The sequence below is a fragment of the Panthera pardus genome, unplaced genomic scaffold, assembly GCF_024362965.1.
Source record: "Panthera pardus isolate Hobbes unplaced genomic scaffold, ASM2436296v1 HiC_scaffold_13, whole genome shotgun sequence".
NCBI classification, from domain to species: Eukaryota; Metazoa; Chordata; class Mammalia; order Carnivora; family Felidae; genus Panthera; species Panthera pardus.
The window spans coordinates 144,366,198-144,387,289 of NW_026526688.1; the positions used below are offsets into that span (position 1 = coordinate 144,366,198).

At 46.1% G+C, this 21,092-nt stretch overlaps 1 protein-coding gene across 1 annotated transcript in view; it reads right to left on the reverse strand.

The window, feature by feature from the left end:
- The window catches only part of PARM1 (prostate androgen-regulated mucin-like protein 1), a 109,746-nt gene that overhangs the window by 12,645 nt on the left and 76,009 nt on the right, over positions 1-21,092 (reverse strand). Inside the window, exon 3 of the mRNA XM_019467440.2 lies at positions 4,812-4,890. Within this exon, the coding sequence (XP_019322985.2) occupies positions 4,812-4,890 (79 nt within the window). The remainder of the gene's footprint in view (positions 1-4,811; positions 4,891-21,092) is intronic.

Genomic DNA, 21,092 nt, shown 5'->3' on the forward strand with positions numbered 1-21,092 from the left:
CCGAGCACCTAAGTAGTAAGCGCTGCGTTAACAACCATTACAGTGACAGGACGTCGTCCTTCCATCGTGCTCACCTTGAACCCGGTGCTGAAGGTTTCTCTCTGGTACAATTTAACCCTCATACCAATTTCGAGCTAGGTATTAGGTATTAGTAGTAGTTAGGTAGTTGTATTACCTAACCTGAGTTAGGTATTAGTACTATAATACTGATATAAATATAACTATATACAGTTATAGAACACAAAACTGATCACAAAGTGCATAATACATTTGCCCTAGAACACATGTTCTTAACCACCCTGCTGCACGGTCTTTGCAGGTGCCGTACGTTCATCACTCCATTTCATCTTCAAAAGAACCTTGAAAGAAGGGTGTTACCCACTCGATGTTTGCAGATGAAGAAATTCAGGATCAGGGAGGTTATCATTTGTCCAAGGCCACTTAAATAGTAAGTAAAAGGGTCAGTGCTGAACTTGACCGCAAAGCCCACGTTCCTCCCTCTGCACGATGCCACTGCAAGCTAAAATGCGGGGTCGGTAATAGAGGAGAGCCCTGGAAGGTTCAGGGCAGCTCATTTTTACGTCGCTTCCAAAAGTGGCTTAGATTACAGAAAGAGATGGTTCCCTAGGCGGGGGGTATTGTGACAAAACTAGAGGTCATGGGTCCCTGAAGAACAGGAGTGTGGAAAGAGATGGCTGAATTTACCAACGCCTTCAGAGAGAATTAAGATTTAGGAAAAGGGGCAACTACTGAGCCAGCACTGGCAGAGCTGACAGGACGTGTCCCTCGTCTGGTTGTGAGGCTGCCCTTTGAAGCAGACACTTCTTTTGCATTTGCAGGGACACTGGCTGAGCCAGGGTGATAGCCCGTGGTCACATGCCAGCAACTAATGGTTCCCTCACGGGCTGTGATTTCAGTCACTTTCCGCCCAAGCCAAGTGAGCTGAAAGACCACAGAAAACAGACCACTTGTCATGTTCGATTTCTCAGAAATCGGGGATGATAGAAATGGAATAAACTTCCAGCCAAGGAAAAACCCGCCCTTAGGTATACACACACACATGCATGCACACAGGCAGGCCCCCATGCACACACGCACACGTACGTACACACACACATTTGTCGATTTAGCCAAATGTATTTTTGATGAATGATCAGTGGGGCTTTCCAAGAATCTGGCAAAACAACACTTGAAGCGCTTTTAGCCCAGCCTTAAGATGCACGAGGGCTCTTTAACCTCCTTATGTTATCGTTTTGCCAAAATAATTAACAGAGCAGCAGAAAGGGGTTTTCCTTAGGGGGTTTCTAAAGAGGGGTCTGATCACTTTACCCATCCTTAATGGTGTAGTCCCAAAGATAAATAACAACCTCAAACCTATACCACTGGGGCCTTTCTACATTTAAGACGGAGGGCCTACACGGGGAGGGAAGCCATGACGAATTCAGTGTAATCATTCACTGAGTTCACCTCGTGTTGAGAATGCCCAGAGAAGATACACTTTAAATTTTTAAAATAAAACGTGATGCAATTTTAATCAGCACTCATTAGAACCAATTTTTATGACCTGCCAGCAAAATATTCCAAACACAGTACATTCTGCGATGGGAGCACTGTGTCTCATCACTGATGGGACCACAGTGCTAGAAGGGTAACTGGCACACCGCTAATGCTCACGAACTAGAATGCACCTGTACTGCTGAGAGCCCTTCCCGCTTCCCGCTGACAACTTTGATGATGATGGTGATGATGATGGCAGTGCTAGGTACCTGGGAGGCAAGGTCCATTAATTTTCCCAACAATGCTACCAAGTAGTTAATACCGTGGCCCTTATTTTTATGGGGGAGGGAGAAGTGAGGGCTCACGAAGCTCCGTGACATTTTCAGGTCACACCAGAGCCTGCTCAGAAGTGGCAGAGTGTGGATTCAAACCGAGGTCTCCCTGCTTCTGGAGTCTGAATTTTTTTTTTAAGGTTGTTTATTGATTTTGAGAGAGAGAGAGAGAGACAGAGGACATGAGTGGGGAAGGGGCAGAGAGAGAGAAAGAGAGAGATTCCCAAGCAGGCTGCACACTGTCAGCACAGAGGCCGATGTGGGGCTCGAACCCATGAACTGTGAAATCATGACCTGAGCCGAGGTCAAGAGTCAGACCCCTAACCGACTGAGCCACCCAGGAGCCCCTGGAGTCTAATTTTTAATCATGGTTCTAGACTGCCTGTCTGTAGTCAGTGGTTTGAGACAGTAATCTTGAATTCTCGCCTGGAGTCAAGATGAAGAGTCCTTAGATTCTTTCAAGATCCTTTTTGGCAAGTGCATGGCGAGAGGAGAGTGTTTTATTTCACTCCACATTCCAGTGGACGTCACACTTTTTGTGACACAGCCCTTAAGAAACTCACCACTGTGACAACAGAATGGTTCTCAAATTTACCCGTAAGTTCCTTTTCTGCCTCCTCCCACCCCAACACGGAGAAACTGGCTACAAAGAGGGAATGAGGTCCCCAGACTAGTTCATAAAAGCCAACTTAACTCAGAATTAAAATGGTGTATCTGCAGTGATAAACTAGTAAGGAAACCAGCTGGAAAAGAGTACCATTTAGGAAGATATAATTCATAAAATTAAGTTTTCTGGTCAAGGAAATACAAACTTAATGGAGAAAAAGATTTTTTAAACTACGAAGGAGACAAAGATGCTTTTATAAAGGCTTTTAGACACAGGTGACGCTGGCCCTTTAATTCCAATTTCTCTTTGAAACCTGGCTTTCCTGTGCTTTGTACCTTAGATACAGGTGATAGTACCAGGCGCTCTCATATTTAACACCATCGTTTGATTCATCCTGTGCACAATTTAGAACAAAAGATGGAGGGAGATAGCAGGGCAAGAGAAGCGGAAGGGCACCTGGGTGGCTCAGTCGGTTAAGTGTCCTGAGTTTGGCTCAGGTCACGATCTCAGTTTGTGAGTTTGAGCCCCACACTGGGCTCTGTGCTGACTGCGTGGAGCCTGCTTGGGATGCCGTCTCCCTCTCTCTCTCTCTCTGCCCCCCCCCCCCCCCGTGCTCTTTCTCTCTCAAAAATGAATAAATTAACCTTTAAAAAAAAAAGGGAAAGAGGCGGGAGAGTTGGTGAGTGTTGGTTTGGGCTGGGGTGGCCAGGGGAAATGAGACAGGGCAGCCACGGAGACGTGTGAAGTGTGATAGAGATGATAAATGAAGTCCGTGAGATCCACGGAGGCAAGCAGGCCAGGAGGGAAGCACCGGATGTGCACCTCTTGAGGAAGAAGCGCAGCTGAGGAGAAGAAAAACCAGTGAGGAGTGTACATGTGTGTGCACGGCAGTGCCTGAGTGACTAGGTATTCTTTTTTATTTTTTTTTAAATTTTTTAACATTTGTTTATTATTGAGAGACAGAGAGAGACAGAGCATGAGCATGGGAGGGGCAGAGAGAGGGGGAGACACAGGATCCGAAGCAGGCTCCAGGCTCTGAGCTGTCAGCACAGAGCCTGACGCGGGGCGCGAACTCACAAACTGCGAGATCGTGACCCGAGCCGAAGTCGGACGCTCAACAGTGCGTCTAGACAGTGATTAACAGCCAGGACAAAAGCAATGAGGCACTTAGATAGTAAAGAACAAGGGCACCAAACTGGAAAGGAAGCCTTCTGGAAGATGTGATGTGAAAGCTTTGCGTGAGAGGCAGCTAGAAGAAAAGCCTTCAGAGAGGGGGACCAGCCAGAGCCAAGGGCCTGGAGAGAAAAAGAGCCTGGCATAGTCTATAAGAATTGGGCAGACAGCCAGCGAGCGCACCTGTGGCTCTGTGGTTAGGAGGGAGACGTGTGATGAGCAAGAAGAGGTAAGGCAGGCCCCGCGAATGACCTTGAAGGTCAAGCTGAAGGGTTAGAACTGAACTCTCAGGGCAGGGGGAAGCCACTGGGGGCTTTTAAGGGAGGGAGCACCAGGGCCACCATAAAGATGGCTCCAGCTGTTGAGAAGAGAATGGGTTGGAGGTCAGAGAGGGGCTGTTCTCACCATGGCCGCACATGCCCTTCTGTCCCTTATCGGAGGCACCGCACAGACTGGCACGGCGAATAAGACTGCTGCTTGCCATGAGGCATGTTTTCGCCGTGAGGACCCTCGGTGTAAGTCACGTGGTTTTGAGCCGTTGGGATTTCACAAAGCAGGAGACAACAAAAGTGGGCGCTCATAGTCTACTGCAAGTTTCTATTTGACTAGGGCAAGTAAAACCTCAGCTACCATCTGTGACCACCTTCATTTCATAAAAGAGGAGATATTTCGAAACCAAAGATAGAAGGGCATAATCTCAGAGGGGAAAACCCCATTTTGTAGAGAATACACTACACGTTCCGTGTATTTTCAACATTTTTGCTTTAGAACCCGTGAAAACCTCCTTATCGACCGGGTACACAGCCACACATCAGTGTTCCGTACGTCGGTATTCAGGAACCACTGAGCTCACGCCTCTACCCACTTCACAAGTGAGGAACCTGAGGTCCAGGAAGCAGGTGGCCTTCTCAGGGTAAAGGGGGTAGTTAAGGGCAGAGGGCCAAGGCTTCAGCCTCCTGACTACAGGTTCATTCTTGTCCCGTTACGTCATCGTGCCGCGTATTTATTCTGCTTATTTATTCTGCTTTGCCAACATTCAGATACTGTACCATCTATTCCGGTCCAATGTGTAGTGTACCAGCCGTTTTTACTTCCCTGCCAGGATTTCCAAGAACTAAGTACGTATCAGGAAACAAGCACTCAGCAATCCAGCTCTAATGGAATCCTTCTCTTCATAAAGAAGAAAGTGTGGTGCGTCTCACCTGATCTTCAGATACGCTGCGACTCCGAACACCAACAATACGACGGCAATGACAGTCACCGTAATGGCGGCGATGCTGCCTGTGGAGGAGGAGAGGCACAGAGAGAGATGAAGGAAGGGTATTCGTTTCAGATCAGTCTGCACAGAAGTCAGAGCTAGCATGAAACCCAGGATCTTAATTCTGTCACCAAAATGCTTCTCATTCTAGGAGAGATTTGTTAAATGACCAACAGTATTAAGACCTTTTGGCTGGTCCGGAGTTCCGGAAACAAGCCAACAGTAACATTTTTTGCTTTAAGGATGACACAACCTGTTGCTGTTGCTATTGGTGTTTGCGGGGATTTTCGGGGACTCTTGTCTCAAATCTCCTGACACCCTGTTTCCTTCTTCTATAGGCTCGGGCTCCTCTTTCTATCCCTTGTGAAATCTTGGGAGGCTTAGGATGTTTTATTCAAGGGTCACTACAAAGTAATGTGGTTGGTTTTTAAATAAACCAGACCCACACAGCCGGATCAGTAGTGTCTACTTCAAAAGGATCACCTTGGTAGGAGAAGCGCTCATTTTAACGATGCCATCAGATCATGTTTTAAAACTCCTTCTTGGAAAGTGTGTCGAACTTTCATCCTTGAAAGGTGAATTCGGTTTTGTGGAGAGTAAAGTCAAGTTTGGTGTAAAAATAAGGTCAAGTCTGATAGGTAACACCACTTTCTGTGTATAGAAATAACCAGGTGTAATTATAAAGTAACATGAACGTTTCATTGTGTAGTTTGAAATCTGGCTCCAAAGGCAACTATTAATGAGCAGCTAAAAAGCCCTTTGAGCACGTAGCCTTATGAGAATAGCCACACTGCTTCCAAGTATTACAACTTTGGAGCACAATGCTCTTTTTGTGTGAGCTTTGGATTGTGATGTATATACTTCAGTTTTGTTTCACCTGGGAAATGCCAAGAATCAATTGGGCTCTTGTCCCCTAATAATTAAAGTGACTTTTTTTCGATGCTAAAGCTGGTGCTAGGGAACCCATCAGTCCACTGAGAAACTATTTACCACTGCAACCAACGCACGGGGCCCTTCGTCACACTGGAAAGAGCATCAGGGATCTGGAGTCCGAATATGTAGATCCAAGCGTGGCTCCATCGCGGTTAGCTGCGTATGGAGCACGGGTTATTTAGGTAACACCGACTTGGCATGCCCGTCACCTGCAGCAACCGAGAGAGAAGAGCTGCTCCACCCCCCACACAACTTGAGGAGGGATGAAATGAGGAGCCATGCGCGGCAAGCCCAAGTCTTATCCAAAGCGTACCGTCCTGCACCGGTGCCCATCTGTTGTGTACTGGACCTCAAAGGTGATGGATCTGCCCCACGCTTTTGGAGATTTACCGTTTGTAGGTTATTTTGCCATTTCTCCTTTTATTCCTTTCCCTCTCTTATGAATGCCTTTTGTATATTGTTCTTATTAGACCTTTCCACCAAAGGAATTAGAGCAGAGCTAAGAGGCAAATCAGTCTACTTACTTATTAACTCTTTACTAACTCCCCAAAAGCTCCGGGTGAAAGAAGGCTACATCAAACATCCACGCGCTGCTGGTTATGTCTCTCAAAGGGAGCCAAGGAGGTCCGCTGCTAACCCTGAGGCTAAGACCAGAGCTTGACGTGTCTACACAGACTGACCACATTCCACCATTTCAGAGTTGCCACACGTGTGGACGCTCACATGCCTACCTCCTTGCTCCTGGAATCCTTCAGAGCCAGCTTAGTACAATTTATCAGGTTAATCCTTTTCCCCTTGTTACTACTGTGAAGATAGAATTGTGGCACGAAATGGTCCAATGTACACATCGGATCGAGTAGAGAGAGTTCAAGGTCAGATCCCCTTATGGAAAACTTCCACTCCTCCTCTGAAAGGCTGCACTTGGCTTTGTGGCCTCCAAACTGTGCTGAAATTAGAACAATTCAAAGTTCACGGAAGCCTCTTAACAGCTCTTTTAAAAGAGCTTGTGAAATGAGGATTATGACTGCAAGGTAAGGTGCTGGGGGCCTTTCAAGACTCACAGAGATACAGTGGTTGCAATTAGGAGCAGTTGAAACACTGACCTTTAAATTTAATTTGCCCCTTTCAAAAAAATGGGAAAAGAGACAAAATAGAGTTGATTTCTTTCTGAGACGACTCTTTCTTGCTCCCGCAGAGTTTAATGCAGGAAACTGTAGGTTTGACCTTTTTCAAAGTTTCTTTCCTAACCTTAGGCAGTTGGATCTCCTCCAAATCCGTGATTTACTGGATATATTTATGTATCGCCTCTCTCCAGAGATAAATCAGGCAGTTCCCCAAGTCAAGTGCCGTTCTCAAAAAAATGGCAAGCGATAGAGTGACCAGCTGCCCCTCTAAGTGGCTGCTGGCCGTCTAGCTCTCGATGAAGCCCCGATCCTCAAATGGGGCTCTCAAGGTCATCCTACCTTGTTCACAAGAGGGCAGCCCCTGCAACCAGAGCTGGGATTAGCAGGTGATATTCCCCCTGCTGGGCTCTTGAGGGCAGCTGGGCAAAGGGGCCCTTCTGAGGGTTGGTCCTGCTCCACATGAGGTAGAATAGGTCGTACTTAAATATCTGGACCACTTATGAACTATTCCACCACCCGCTGGCTCTCCTCACAGGGTGCCAGCCAAGGGAGCAAGGGTCCTCTGGAAGTCGATCTCTATCAGGCCCCAAGCCTAGGAGGTCTTGTGTGGCAAGCCTGCTCTGCCCCCCACAGCAGCTACCTTCAGAAGCAGCGGGGAACCTCATCCTGGGAAGTTCCGCACCTCGGGGCATCATGGTTCCAGCATAATGGGTTGCTGAGCCAACATTAGCATAACTTTTATGGTAACTGAAAAGGCTTGATTTCCTCCTGGTGAAAACAAATGTCACTTCCCCCAGAGTTCTGTTTAAACTAAACTGGAATTTCCCTTCTCCTCCTACTTACTCTTTTTTCAAGGAGGGGCAGGGAGAGAGAAAAGGAGGAAGGTGTGGCCGGCCAGGGAAGGTTTTGCCCCGTGAGGAAGGTATGGACACTTGTGGGCAGGGTGCTGTGAGTGGGGGATGGGGAAGAGGCTGGCATTTCACTTCCTCCTTACTGGGGTTTGCCAGTTACTGACTGGGTGTGACTCATGCTGAAAAGCCCTGGAGCCAGAAGGAATTAGAGAGAATTGGAGGAAACTTATCTGTATATTTTACAAGCTGAGACGCAAGAATATTCCACTGTGCTAGCACATTCCACTGTGCCAACATGTTCGGCCTGACCGGAGGGTTGCTGAAGATCCACGCAAAGCCTCCTTGAAAACTGGGCCTCTCTGGAGGCTGGGATTTCTCAGGGTGCCATTTTGCCACTTTCACAACTCAGAACAAAAATAAACAAGCTAAAGGACAACCATAGTTGTCTCTGCACGCGGGTACTTTGGGCCAGTACGTGCCCAGAGCCTTACGGCCATCAGGTCACTGAAGTCTCTTTAGGAGATGAATGGAATTATCCCCACTTTATGGATGAGAAAGTTAGGGCTCAGGGAAATGAAGAGCTTGGTTCAGATCTTACAGTCTGATAAATGGTTACGCTAACATCTGAACCCGGACTATTTCATCGCACGCTTTGTATCTGTAATCACTAATACACACGTTATGTCCACTGGCCCTTCTCTTAGCTTGGCCAGCTCCTTCTCTTTCCTCATGACCTAACTAAATATCAACCCTTCCGGGCGGCTTTCTTGACACCCCCACACCAATTACCATGTTACTGTGGGTTCTCAACTCTTCGTGTCTGCTTCTTTCAAATGCTGTGTGTTGCGTTTATAAGCTTCCCCAGGCAGGTTCTAACCATATTCATCTCTTCCTCTTCTTCCTGCCCTCTCAACCCCAGATGCAGTCTCTAGTCCATAGTGGGTACTTGACTCATTTATTTAATGCTGAATGACGAAATGTAATGTTGGCAAAAAAAGAGAGAGAGAGAACTGGCAGTTTTGGAGCCCCATCACTGTGCTGAGAAAGTTCCCAAGCAGCAGGTTTTCCGTCTACCCATCTTGGAATCCCCTGCCCCAGGTCTTACCTGATTATCTACACGAATGACTCTATAGCCATGGTCCAACCCCTGCATCATGAGCTTGTGAGTGTCCATGGAGGACAGAGCTGGAGGAGTTATTTGGGGAACAGCCATCCAAACAGAGTCAGATGACATCCTTGAAGTAGGCAGAGCAAACTCCCAGAAGGCCATGCTCCTGGTCAGACCTGGCACTCCAGGAGGCAGGCTGTTCCGGAGGTCATCACTTGCCCTGCTTTGAGTCTGTTCTGTGCCCTGTGCTGTCCTGTTATAAACTATGGCATCATTTTAAGGGGTCTTTCTTCTCACACCTGATACTCATGCAACAGGCATGTCCCTTTCTTGATCACACTCCTACTGGTCCTTCACGGACATAGAAGTCTTCATACTCCAAAGGGACTCCGCTCCTATCCCAACTAACCCCTCGCCCCACTTGACCTGAAGAGGCCCGCCTGTCTTAAATGTTCCTCTGGGGACTTTTCTTGTTGAAGGATTTTCTCTTTTCCCCACTTTAAACGTGGAAGAAATGTTTCATATGAAATATTCAGCAGGATACTTGTCAATCCTATGGAGGATGGGAATATTAGGATATGGCAGGGCAAACCCGAACAACCTCTCGAAGAGCCTTCCCAGGCTCTTTAAAGGAGCTGCCATCGCTCTGAGAGCACAGGAGGTGACAACGGGCAGTTCCTGGGTGACGAAGGTGAGCTGTCCACAGGCGACTCCTGAACAATGTTTTCCTTGGAAATGCAACAACCGGCTTATTTAGAATGCACTCGTAAGTATTTTGACCAACTTCCTGGGTATGTGTGTGCACGTCTGATCTATTTTGAGAAGTCTGTAACAGACCTTTGGCTGTTTTTAAATATTCTTGCTCTTCTCTTTCCTTTTCCTGGTCCAGAGGGTAGGTAAGACATGGAGAAGAGGAGCAGGTGACCACTTCAGAGTGTGGCGGCCTCTCCAGTCAGGGTCACCAGAGGAAAGGAACATCTTTTCTCAAAGGAATTCTTCCTCTATAAACGCAGGTGTCTGCGCATGTGCTGGAGGAGGGGCGTGGGTAGTGAGTGGGGGAGAGGCTGCAGTGCAAGACCTCCGTGTGTGCCCGATTATACTAGGAAAAGTTCCTCCAGCAATAGTCTCCTATCACACCTCTATCCTCCCAACAACAATGATAACAGTAATAAACAACGCTAAAAATGATCGCGACTGACACTGTCTTGTTATTGGCTCTGGGCCGGGCACTGTTCTATGAGCTTCACTTACTCGAATTCATGTCATTCTCGTGAGAACTTCGTAAGGCAGGTGCTCTCATTATTTTCTTCTTACAGATGGGGAAACCAAGGCACAGAGAAACTAAGGGCGGGGAGGCGCAGAGTTGATCATTAAAATTGCTGGGACCCCAGCACAGGTTGCAGAGTCCATGTTGCTTGGGGCTGGGCTCTCCTGACACCCCGGGCTGCAGCAGTTAAGTGTGAGTCCACCTGGGGGTTAACTGGTGCCCCTGGCACCTCCTCTGCCCGCTGTCGCTGTCCGGGAACCAGGTCCTAACTCACGGCTGTGTGGCGTTTTGCGTCCTCCCGTAGGTACTGGTGAAGTTGGTCAAAGCTCTACAATTCAGAATACTTGTAGGCAGGACTAGTTAGAAGCAGACAGTAGTCACAGAACAGCGACCTAATAAGGCCATGTCCTTGGTTTCCAGCATGTGTCGGGGTCCAGAAGAATCGCCGAGATCACTGCCCAGTGCTATTCACCGCAGCATACCAAGTCACCATGGGTAGCTGGCAACTGCAATTCACGCTGGTGTGTGTGTGTGTGTGTGTGTGTGTGTGTGTGTGTGTGTGTGGGCGCGCCTGTGTGTGTAGGATGTGCTATGGGGAAGAGAAGGGAAAAAGAAAATCTCAGTTTTTGGATACTCTCACCCCAGTGGGTCCTAATTTTACCATTACTGAAGGTCACTTGGACTTCGGACCTTGAGTCCTGCTTGGATTTCACTTCTGTTTTTTTCCCTCGTTCACTCTGTCCCACAACAAGGGAAGCTAAGCTTATCTCACTCTGATCCCAAATCAATCCCATGAGTTTCTCCTGAATGAGCTGCATGGGTTCCTCTGAGCTAAGGCAGTTGCCGGGTGTGGAGAAGCAACAGGCAAGGCTGTGAGGTTTCACTTCCCAGTTGCGGAGACATGTGTCAGGCTCGGGAACCACACTGGGAAGCGTAGGATTGGATGGATAGGCAGGTAGGTAGTTATGGGGGGAGGTGTATGGTACCGAACTCTGTATTTCTGTCTCTAACTTGGGGATGTCTATAAAAATTGGAACCTTGGGGAGACACGGGAATGAGGCTGTTCTTTGAAGGATGGACAGGACTCGAATAGACAGCGATGAAGGTTTGAGTCTGGGGCCAGGTAGAGGGAGAATAGACACCTAACATTTCTAGGCTGAACATTTAGCACTGAGTCTGGAGACAGAAGCACCTCAACTGGTGTCCTTAAGTAAAAAATGGCATATTCCTTGTCTTGTCCATTTCATAGGAATATTGAGATGGGGGTGCTTTGTAAATCAGCACAAATGAAGGGGACTGTTGTGATCTTTGCAGAGCCCAGCCCCTTGACTTTAGGGTTCAGGAGTCCTAAGTACTGAGGGATTCACTGAGTAACTTACCCAAGGTCACCCAATTTACAGTGGTGACAAAACCAAAGTCACACTCTACGTAAAAGGATATAATGGAAATTAATAGGGATCATGAAATGGTTGGTATTTGGGACCAAATCATGGAGTATTCTCAAAGTCAGACATGGTATTTGGGGACACCGTGACAGTATGGGGAATGGGGACCATGGAAGCGTTTTGGGCAGAGGGATGATTTGCAATAACCTTCTCAAAAATCCAGTCTTCTCTTAGAACTCATCCCCAATGACGTCTGTTCATCTTGAGCCCTCTTTTTCTAGATATTTGCCCTTTTACTTAGCATGGCACCATTTTTTAAAGTTTATTTATTTATTTTGAGAGAAAGAGAGAGCACAAGTGGGGGAGGAACAGAGAGAGAGGGAGAGAGAGAGAATCCCAAGCAAGCTCCACACTGTCAGTGCAGAGCCCAACGCGGGGCTCGAACCCACAAACCGTGAGATCATGACCTGAACCGAAATCAAGAGTTGGACGCTTCACCGACTGAGCCACCCAAGTGCCCCAGCATGGCACCATTTAATAAACTTATTCTAGTATATAGCTAATACTGACACGTGTGGTTACGGGTAGTTATGCACACACACACAAGATAAAGACGAGATATGGTATTATACTAATGGTTTTATGTGAGCACGTTCTTTCTGCTCTCTCTAGACTGAAAATCCCTTAAAGCCAGAGATACCAAATACATTTCTTTATTTGTCTAGGCCCAAAGTAAGAAATTCATAAAATATACAATTGCTTCTGAAAAGCGTAGCTGTTTTTAAAATTGGACTTTATTAGCAGCTATGATGCAAATATGGAGCTCCCTTATAAGGCATACAGCTTGCACATGAATATGCTACAGAACTGTTTTTAATTAGCAAAACCTAAATTTGCCTCCGTAAGTTAGTCCTGCTCCCCCATGCCCCATGCCCCCAAACCTTTAAGTCATTAAATTATTGCTTACTCATTTCTTCAGAATGGCAGGAGGTAAACTTTATCAAATTTAGTCAAATATGACCGCAACTGGCATCTTTTATTTCACATTTCTACTCTTATTTAAATGATAGTTAATGAGCAGAATTGCTTAATGGGCAGATGTGGGATTCAAATTTCGGGGCAGAATCCCGAATACCTATCTTTTTCTTCTTCTGGTAATCAGAAGACCTGGTTTGGGGCCTGGTTCCACTTTCATCTAAATATTTTACCTACGTGGGTAGCATATAGAGATGTATACTGGAAATACTAATCTCTTCAAAGATGTATATTGGAAATGTCAGTATCAGGCAAATGCTTATTTCCTCTTCCTCAGTTCCCTTTCATGTGAGCACATCAGCTGTACTTCAAGGATGCAGGGAGCACAGGTTTGCAATGAATACAAGTGGGCACGGTCCCTGGTTATCATGGTTTTAAGGTTTTGTCATTTCGGGGCACCAGGGTGGCTCCGTTGGTGAAGTGTCTGACTCTTGATTTTGTCTCAGGTCATGATCTCACGGTTCGTGAGTTCAAGCCCTGCACTGGGCTCCGTGCTGACTGGGCAGAGCCTGCTTGGGATTCTCTCTCCCTCTCTCTCTGCCCCTCCCCTGCTTGTGCTCTCTAAACAAACAAGCAAACAAACAACATGTAAAAATTCTCCATTTCATTTAACATTGACAGTCTTTCCCAACGCAAATGAAGCCTCTTTCCCACGAGGAATTTCTTCGGGCTATGTGTTCAGATCCCCTGATCCCAACTCTTCTTCGACACTTGTAATGTGAACTAGCTTGGGTTTCTACAAACAGCAAACAGTGCTCCCCAGCCCCTTTGCCCATGGCCAGTTTTGCAGCCTCCAGTCAACGTCAGGGGGCGTTCCTCTCACTCGGCACTCCCTAGACTAAAGGAGCCCTGGGGAATGAGAACGCCCTCCTGAAACGTGGGTGAGCCCTCCGTCTGAACTCTATTACAGAGTCTCCTCCAGGACTGCTCTGAGTTCAGTCTTGGCGCGGCAACCGTTCTCAGGGGACATCTGTAGTATTATGCTAAGAACAGTAATAACAACAGAAAGGAAAGCAAAGTCATAGCTGCCATCATTTACCGTGGCTACCCTGTGCCAGGCCCTGAGCTGGGCACAGCGGGGGAGTATCTCCACTTTGGTGGTTAGGAACTGGAGGCTCCAAAAGAAGTTACCAAAAACCTGCTCCACTGGTTAGTGGGAAGGAACGGGATTCAAGCTTTAAAGCTGCATCCCCCAAACCTATGCTCTTCTAGTTTGTCATCAGGAGACCCGGCATACAGACCTGCCTTACAGATGCACCCACGAGCTGAGTAACCATGGGCAAGCCACTTTACCCCTCCCTGTCTGTGTTCATGACCTCATTTGTGTCTCTGTCTCTACTTGTAAACTGAGGATTCTTTCAATCATTCACACAGCTGCTGTTTATTGTTTACGATGTGTCAAACTTTGATGAAACACACCCTGCCTCTCAGCGCCTCTCTACAAATTAAATCGTTCATTTCAAATGCTTTGTCCATCACGAAGTGCAACACAAAGGTCTCATGGGCTCTGGGCACCTTCTACCCATAAAACTCTAAAAAGCCAGTAAGGAACTTTGGTTCCATAGGAGATGTGAGCCAACCTGGGTATTTTAGAAATGACCACAGATCTCAAGTTCAGGTTTTGCTTCCAGTGAGGTCATGACCAAAGGAATAATGCAATTTTACCATTCAACGGAAATTCTAAGAAGGTTCACTGAATCTAACCTCTTCATTTTACAGAACGGAAGGTGATAGAAATTAAGGGATTTGGTCGAGATCAGACTCCATCAGTTGCAGAGCTGGGACGAGATACCTTTTGATTTCTGGTTTGCATTCTTTTAAATTCTCTAATTCTGGGACTCATCCCAAGTGAAGCCTTCAAGGACTGATAGCTGAGACAACAGATAGGGATAAGATCCTGGCCTCTACTTCACAGCCATGTTTCCAAAAATCATATGGAGTCATGAATTCAACATGCTGTTTTATTCTTTTCTCAAATTCAGATGAAGACAAAAACCAGTCTTTATTAGGACAAAAAGGGTTCGCCACCTTGCATGCTATCCACCCAGAGTAGGGACCACACTCTGGGAACATAGCTCCCAGGAACATCAGTTTCTCAAAGGGGTTGGGAGAGGAGATGCTGGGCTGGGGGGGTGAGGCACCGGCCCTCAGGGCCCCGAAAGAGGCCAAAAAGAACAGAGGGCAGAGAGCTGGGGCCAGCAGCGTCTGCCCTGTCAACTCCTGTCCCTGCCCCTGGGAATGCAGCAGCTTTATGAATACTGCTTCTTAGTGAAGGCCCAAGTTGGTAGAAATGTGACGTAGGAGTGACAGCTGTCTCACCCTGCCTCACCCACTCCCAGGAGCAGTGCAGACACGAGGGAGGACTTCACTTCTGGGTCCATCAAGCTAAGCCCTGTGTCTGCCCCTTCACATGCGCTATGCCAGTTTCTGCCCTTCTCAGCTCTCTCCTGCAGGACAAATTTGCAGTGCCTGGCTTTATAGCCTAGCATAATTAGTTTTAAATTACTTTATACAAGGTATATAATTCAGCCTAGACTGAATTATAACTTCTTTACAAAAATGTTTTTTAATGTTTATTTATTTTTAAGGAGTGGGGGGAGAGGCAGAGAGAGAGGGAGACATAGAATCCGAAGCAGGCTCTAGGCTCTGAGCTGTCAGCACAGAGCCCCATGCGAGGCTTGAACTCATAAACTGGGAGATCGTGACCTGAGCTGGAGTCGGACGCTTAACCCAGGCACCCCTGGACTGAGTTATAACTTCTAATGAGCTAAGAGAACTACAACTTGCCATGGGGTGAGGAGGGGGGGATTTCAGCTCAGATTCCTGGGGCAGAGGGAAGGCGGGCAGGGTCGGAGAACAGAGAATCCCCTCTATGGTTTGCCCGGATGAAGGAGAATTTTCTTTCCTCTTCTGAAAATTCTGATCTCTAAGTGTGAGCGGGTCAGCTGTGTCATGTCAGGTCACCTAATTCCTTGACTGGGGGACAGATATTTCTATTCACGAGTCAAGTCAGAAAGAGGAAAAGAAATCCCTAAATCACTCTGCTACCTGAGTATCCTTAATGCAATTCGCATTGAAATTATGGAAAAGAATTCCCTGGGGTTCTTTCAGGTGGGAACAACTAACTCCATGGCAGTGGGGAGGAGGAGGAGTGTGGGGGCTGAGAAGTCAGCCTTTTGTGGCCCCTGACTTTCAACAGTAAGGGACCAGGTTGAGAATCTCAACTTGGAAGTCATCCCTTTGTGAATTCCACGGAGGGGGTGAATAATGGATGGCACTGCTTGCTTAAAAGCTGTCACTGATCTCCATGGACTCCATGGACGGGGAGGTTTTTGTTATTGTTCCTTCAGTATTTCAATGAGGACAATGAGGCATGACCATGGATAAATCAATTCTGGGTAAAATAAACCAGAAAAGTTGGCCCAGGCTCTTTTTGAGACTCACCCAGTCTGCAAGGCAAGGCTCAGGGTCCTTTGGGGTTCACCAGCCTTAGCACGTGAAACCTTCCACACTGGTGTTCCCTTGAGAACATAAGCAAGAAGGAAGGGAGGAACCTCTCAGAGCCCGAGATAGAGACTTGACCCTATTTGCCAAGCGGTGTGCAAATGTATGACTTTTATCATGGAATATGGGTGGAGAGCAGAGAGTTTCAGGACACCTGTTCCAATACTTACCTTGGCCAATGGCAGTGACACTAGTGTAATTAATGCAGCCCAAGGACTCAGGGATCTCTGCAGAACCATTAATTAATTTAGCCTTGCCTCCATGTATTTAGTCACCTAGGCCAGGTAGAAATCTGCTTTTGGATATTATTATTTTACCAAATTTTAATTTTTCCCAGACTCAGGCCCCCAAGGTTTTAGCGTTAAAAACTTTGGAAAGAAAATAATTTCCAGGGCGCCTGGGTAGCTCAGTTGGTTAAGTGTCTGACTTTGGCTCAGGTCATGATCTCACGGTTCCTGAGTTCAAGCCCCGCAGCAGGTTCTGTGCTGACAGCTCAGAGCCTGGAGCCTGCTTCAAATTCTGTGTCTCCTCCTCTCTCTGCCCCTCCCCTGCTTGTGCTCTGTCTCTCTCTCTCAAAAATATATAAACATTAAAAAAATAAAGGAAAATAATTTCTAAACTTTGATGCCAGTAAAGAGGAGTGAAACCCTAGCTCCTAACTGGCCACACTCAGGGGCCAGTGGGTCCTTGGCAAAATCCTAGCTCGGCTTTTGTATCCCCGTCTCCCCACAAGATTTCTTTTCTCCCCACTAGAAATCTCCAGTTGTTGGAGATTTCTTTACCCTTTCCCTCTGCGTTTCCCAAGTTCCACAAAACAGTTACTATTTCAAATGTGAACCTTTTTATTTCTCCTTTACACGCTCTTCTGATTATCCTTTTCTGTACTGTGTTACAGATGGGTACTTAAATGGATCCTTATTACCTAATATTTACAGTAATAATCCTTTTGGGAGTCTTAAAGTGTTTTACAAACATTCCATTTTTTTCAAGTTGAGAAAATCAAAGTCGAGAAGAGTCAGACTCTTGTTGGTATCCACACAGAGAGCTCGAAACCCACTGTAATAATAATAATAGCTAACATTTACTTGGTGTGAACTGTGCAAAAGACACTTTATATATACTTGTCTCAGTTAATGCTAATAAGCACCCTATAAGGCAAGTACTGCAATTCTGTTGTCCTTGTTTCATAGATGAGCAAAACGTGATACTCAACGACAAACAAACTTGTGCCCGTCTCCTCTCCAACGAGTGGCGTCGGTGGAATCTGAACCAGGCAGTCTCGTGCCAAAGTTTGTAATTCTTACCCCTCTTAGAGCCTGTCTTTAAAGTGACCCCACAATTTCTCCAAACAGAAATACGGCAAAGTGTTTTTGATGGCCCACCTCCATGGACTCACTGAGATTTTATGATTTTAACCTAAATTCACCTTCAGTTTTGAGATTGTGGTAACCCCCCCCCCCCAAAGGTTGGGAGTCTGATGATAAAAGGAAGGTACCGTGACCTAAGATGCTGGTTCTTATTGGCCAATATTTTCCTTTCGTACGACCGGAGAAACAAGGCATGCTGAGGGCAATATCAATTAAGCATCCAGCATGCGTTCTAGAACACGCTGGGGTGGGATTTCTACATTCTTATCTGATAAAGATGATGGATTGGTGCTGATCCGTTTTCACTTTCCTGTTATTATTTTATGATGAAAAAGACATGATCTTTGCAGTGCAAAGATTACGGTAAAGGGTCTGGATATAGAACTGGTTCTATTCCAACCAGTTTCCCCAGTGAGACAGTAAGCCACAGATTCATTAATGATATCAGCTGTGCTTATAAGCTAAATCCCACTCTCTCAGTGAAGCATTTCCAGAATCACTTTAGTCATATACGACTGGTGAAATTATTTGAAACAGAAAGTAAGAAAGTGTTCCATGGAGACAGAAACTCTCCAAATGTAATGAAAGGTGATGCTAAGACTATTAAAATACGGGATGGAGTTGCACCCCTACCAGGTAACAACATAAATGGTAACTAGCTGGTTTCATTACCTTGACATGTATTTTTTAAAGGATATTTTGGAAATATCTCAAAACCAGATTAAGGTTTAGGTAGTAAAAGTAAACCAAAGGAGAAATAAAAGTCATAGAGACAAGACTGCAGAATAATTTTTACCTAAAATGAAATCTGATCTTTGGAGTTCCTTTGGGCAATTTACTTGGAGTTAACAAACTTTGAGGTTTAGCCTAAGCTTCAAAAATTAGGCACAAAATAAAAAAAAATAAATGTGAGTGAGGGTTTTACAGCAATCCATAATCTCATCAGCTCTGAAGTCCATCGGAACCAAAGGCAGGAGGCAGTCAGCAGGTCAGGAAGGAGGTGTGGTGGGAAGGGGCAGTGGGAACCCACAGTGGCAGCACAGAGCCCTTTAGGTCGTCTATAATGATCGCAATGTATTACAGGGGTATCTGTGTGCATGGGTGTTATGAACTAAATGTTTATGCCCAACCCCCAACTCATATGTTGAAATCCTACCCCCAGTATGATAGTATCTGGAGGTGGGGCCTTTGGGAAGTGACTAGGTCATGAGGTGGAGCCCTCATGAACGGGATTAGTGCCCTTATAAAAGAGTCCTCAGAGAGCTCCTATGCCCCTTCTGCCACGTGAGGACACAGTGAGAAGATAGCCATGTGTGAACCAAGAAGTAGGAGGTCTCATCAGACACTGAATCTGCAGGTGATTTGATTCTGGATATCCCAGCCTCCAGAACGGTGAGAAATAAATTGTTTAAGCCACCCAGCCTGTGGTATTTTTGTCGTACTAGCTTGAACTGATTAAGACAGTACGTGAAAGTGTTTTTCTTCATCCTCAATCCAAAGGTCAGGGTTTACGAGGCTAAGAAAACACGTGGACTTATTATGTGAAATTTGATATTTAGTCATTAAACTATACACTGTCGGGTGCTAGGAATTTCTTTGTGAGCCCAAACAGACAAGGCCCCACCCATAGTTACCTGGAAATGCAGGGTAAACGATGAACAAAGAGCCACAAGCATAAATGTGAAGAAGAGATACAACTGAACTGTGACAGTGTAACTGAAGACCAGAGCTAGACTGGGGGGCCCAAGAGAGACTTCCTGAACAGGTGATCTGAGCTGCTGAGACCCCAGGAATGAGTTAGAATTAACTGGTGAAGGGATGTGTTTTGGGTTCCCAGGAGAAGGTGTGTCAAGAGGGAGATCAGCATGTTCATGAAACGGACAGACGTCAGCGTGGGAGGGGCAGAGAGCAAGGAGTAGGGGGTGGGATGAGGCAGGGATGGCAGGGCTCTGTGGCCTTATGGATTCCATCCTAAGGGCAGTGGGATGTCCCAGAGGGGCTGGGATGCGGGGAGGAGCAAGGGGTGTGTGACCTGATCAGATCTGTGTGTGATCCTCACTCTGGCTGCTCTTTGGTGAATGGGCAGGATGGGGAGATGGGTGCAGGGGAGCACAAAGAGGGGCCATGGCGGTGGAATTATGGGAGCTCGGACACGAGAGCAAGAATGAAGTGAAGCGGATGCATTTGGCAGCTACGAAGATTTAGAAATCAACAGTGTTCGGTACTGAGAGGACACAGGGAGCAAAGAAGAACAACCTGAAAAGATGGTGGCACCTGTTATGGAAAGAGGCCAGGCTTGGGCATGCACAAGGATAGGACGTCTGTACCACTGAGCCTGAGACGGATATAATACACTTCAGGATTATCACTTCCTGACACACTGTGGGCATTCCAAAAGGATGTGATCGGCAAATTTGACATTCGTTTAGATGATGCTCTCACTATGTGTTCTTATTAAATCACCATTTTCTCCCCTTAACATATTTTTAATCATCTAAATATGATGGTAATTAACTTACTACAACACACATTTTTTATTCCTAAAAGTTTTCCATGTGTCCTTTAAAAAATATTCTTCCATAATTCGCCTATTTTTGAATGATATGGAAAATTTTAACACTTCAGTGTGACTGTCAACTATTCAAGATTACATAGACCTTGCAAAATAGTGATATTTTGGTTAAATAAGTAAGTAAATAAATATATTCTTCCATCTTTTTAAGGACTTAATTCTTTCTCAAATCTATACTCATCGTTATGAGTTAATCATGGAGTAAGGAGCTGTCGTGTAGAGCTAAAAGTCCCCTGCAGGTATGGATGTAGAGATGTCTAGATGCCCATGCCTGCCAAGTGCCCTTTATTTAAGGGTATTTATTAGCACAGTTTGTACTGAATAAAGACGGGGGTTCAGACAAGCAATTTAAAGTTCGAAGGCCTGCGGCACCTGGGTGGCTCAGTCGGTTAAGCTCCTGACTCTTGATTTAGGCTCAGGTCATGATCTCGTGGTTCATGAGCTCTAGCCCCGCGGCAGGCTCTGTGCCGACAGCGTGGAGCTTGCTTGGGATTCTTTGTCTCCCTCTCCCTCTCTGCCCTTCTCCTGCTCACTCTCTCTCTCTCTCAAAATAAATAAATGAACATTAAAAAAAAAAATAAAGTTCAAAGGCCTTCATCGATTTTCACAATATGTCCTCTTTGTAACGGGAAGTATAAGATAGCATAAAGAAGGCCAGTGGACGCTTGGATTTTATAGACAAAAGAGAATATCCCCTTTGCATCAAGCAAAGTGACTGTAATTTTAGTTTTCATTTGCATGAATTGAAGACATTTTGAATATAACTTGGAGCGCGATGTCAGTTTATCTCTCAAGCATTTGCTGAGCACCAAATCGTGCACGACACCGTTTAATTTAGTTTATGGGTCAAAACATATCATAGTCATAGTTTCCGCCCTTTTAGAGTTCTGATTCAATAACACAAGAGGATCCAAATTTAACATATCGTGCATCTCTTTCTTTCTTAAAAACAAAACAGATACAAACATCAGAACTCATTTGCCCTGCAGAGCCGCTCTGGGATGGCCGTGACTACCACCTCCCTCTCCTTCCATCAGGCAGCCCCACCGCCCCTTGGACTTGGCTGGCCACACTCCATC